The 2703-nt window shown below is 43.9% G+C and overlaps 1 protein-coding gene across 4 annotated transcripts in view; it reads right to left on the reverse strand.

Annotated features, from left to right (window-relative positions):
• The window catches only part of LOC112141401 (polyunsaturated fatty acid lipoxygenase ALOX8), a 21312-nt gene that overhangs the window by 418 nt on the left and 18191 nt on the right, over positions 1 to 2703 (reverse strand). For 3 of the 4 annotated variants that reach the window (XM_036210785.1, XM_036210784.1, XM_036210786.1), the window contains 2 exons: positions 1327 to 1497; positions 584 to 1210 (listed from right to left, as the gene is read on the reverse strand). In XM_036210785.1, the coding sequence (XP_036066678.1) occupies positions 1031 to 1210; positions 1327 to 1497 (351 nt within the window). In that variant the 3' untranslated portion in view covers positions 584 to 1030. Of the gene's footprint in view, positions 1 to 583; positions 1211 to 1326; positions 1498 to 2703 lie in introns of those variants that run through there. The other variant, XM_036210783.1, reaches the window with a different exon arrangement.

Genomic DNA, 2703 nt, shown 5'->3' on the forward strand with positions numbered 1-2703 from the left:
GTGACCAATAGAGCGCCGCGAAGCGGCGCGCTCTCCGCTCCGCGCCGCTGCGCGGCGCTATCGCGTCCTGTGTGACTCCGGCGTAAGAAGCCTTATCGGTCATCGTTCAGGACTGTAATTTAGCGAGACTTCTCTACACGTCTGATCGGCGTGCAATTCCTGAATTTCTTTACTACTCAATAAAACTTTATATATACTGTTAAGATTTGATTCTTTTCTTCAGATTCAGAAATACTCCACCACATAAGTTATGTGAAAAACACCAATTACTTACCAACAAAGATTTATGATGCGCAAGAAGAACATGCAAACTCCACACAGAAAGGTCCCAGCGATCTTGAGCCTTCCTTGTGAGGCACGATTGCTAATCACTGTGCACCTCTAAACATGCCATGCTACAGGAATTATTAGAACATAAAACCAGGATCATGTGTTTAGTCATGTCAACTCCTTCCCCTTTGCCATCCTCTTGTCACCCCACTCAGACCTCTTGGTCCCCTTCGCCACCCCAAACAACTTTAGTTGTCGGTTCTTCACGGTCTCGTCAGGCTTTTATGGAGCTCAAAGAAGTACGCACAAGAACTTTGTTTAGACGGCTTATTTATTGTTGCTTCAAGAGGTTAAGAAAGATAAAGTTTGATTTTTAAGAGAATAAACTGTTAAAGGATTAACATTACAGATGATTTGCAGTTTTGATTTAACACATCAAATAGATGAACAGCAATCACACACAGAAGAACAAAGTAATTCTGCAAAGAAACACCACCATTAATTTCTGTCTCAAACATGTGTGATTATAAAGAAAGCAGAAAAAAATAATTAAATTCTCCTAGGAAGCAAATAATAATAATAATCTTTATTTATATAGCCCCTTTCAAGATAAAAATCACAGTGTTTCACAGTAAAACACAGAATATAAAAACAGAATTAAGAAAAAGCTATTTTAAAAAGATGTTTTTAGTTGTTTTTTAAAGAAAACGCTGAAATCATTAAGCTGAAGGAGTGTTGGTCTCCTGCAGTGGCCTGCACTCTATATATCCACACTCCACTCCACACACGCTGGATCCAGGTAAGTGTACGGCAGCTCTATGGTCTTGTTCCTCTTTGTGATGTTATTGCTCAAATCTTGGAGCTGGGATTTGAACGTTTGGATTTCCTCACAAGGACCGTCCTCTGTGAAATATTCCTCCTTGAAGTCTGGAAGAAATTTCTGAAATGACAAAACCAGCTCTGTGTCAAAAGGAACCCAAACATTTGTCTGACTTGAAGAAAAAGTCTCTTCACAGAACTGAGAAACTTTTGTAGCATGAGGTTCACATGACTTACAGCATCACTGGGAGGTGTGCTGAGGGCCCAAACTGTCCCCATGTTGAAAGCTGTGGTTCGAGCGTCAGGCAGTGCTCCCATGATTCTGGCCTTGGTCACCTCTCCCTTCTTGGTGGGTGGGGGCTCCTGCATGGTGGAGGGGCCGTTTGGCATCCATCCATAAAAGTCATACTGCAGAAAAGTAAAGGCAGAAATATCTGGTTCAGGAGGAGATACTTCCTAAAGCCAGTTTCAGTCTTAAGTCAATGGCACAGAAATGAATTGAGGCGATCTGAAGTCCTGCGGTGGGATCTGAGCAACGAGTGCAGCGGTCTGGAAACAATGCGGCGCGGCCAGAGCTCAAATATCTAAATTTGGACAGGTCGCTGCGTTGCGTCAGCCAATCAGGAACTCAGATTTGGGCACGTGACGTTTTCAGTGACTCGAACAACGGGTAGAATACTAATACAATGCAAGTGTTTTTGTCATGAACTATTTTCTTAATCCGCTGAGGCCATGGGGTTTCCAGAGCTTCATCCTCCATTGGTCATTGGCGGCTCATTGGCTGCTGCCAGCCTTCTGGGAACCGGCAGAGCTCCCTCAATATATGCCCGCAGAGGGAGAGCCGCCTCATGGTGAGGGGGTGTCTCCTTGGACCTTCTGGACTTTGAGATATTTTTCTTAAATTTAATTGAAACAATGATTGAAATAGGCCCCCTATTTTTTTTATTTTTTGTGTGTTTGCTTTTATTTTTCCCTTCTCGGGTTACTGCGAGGCATTGAGCCTTCAAACTCAGTCAGAGACAGAAACACCACAGAAGCGGCTGTCATAGAAAACACAGTCTCCAGAGTGAGAGTGAAGCCCCCGGGAAAACATTTGAATAATCTCAAAAGCCCAGACATAGAGACATGATCATCAATGTTTTCATGTCTTTCATTCACTGAAAGTTAGATAACACAGACACTGATCCATTTAGCGCTCAGGCTAATAACATCAGCTGGTTGATCCTCCAACGCGCAGCTGCAGCATCAAGCTCAAAACACTTTTTTGACAGACAGCGAGCAGCGAATTCGCCACGCAGCAAAAGGGGCGGGGCACGCGAATTTGTCTTGTGAATCGCATTCGGTGTGAACCAGAATTACAGTGTTTCCCAACCCTGGTTTTCTGAGAACACTTTTTCAGGTTTTCCATGTTGCCCTGCTTATGCACATCTGATTCAGCTCATCGGGTCTCTGATGACAGTCAACACCAGCAGGTGTGTTAGAGCAGGACAATGCAGGACAGTGGTCCCCGAGGACAAGAGTTGGGAAATACTGGTCTAAGACATCTATCCATTCTTTCTCTAAACCCACTTTGGTCCCATCAGATGTCACAGGAATGCTGGAGCTCATCCAATG

Source organism: Oryzias melastigma, unplaced genomic scaffold, assembly GCF_002922805.2.
Source record: "Oryzias melastigma strain HK-1 unplaced genomic scaffold, ASM292280v2 sc00240, whole genome shotgun sequence".
Taxonomy (NCBI): domain Eukaryota; kingdom Metazoa; phylum Chordata; class Actinopteri; order Beloniformes; family Adrianichthyidae; genus Oryzias; species Oryzias melastigma.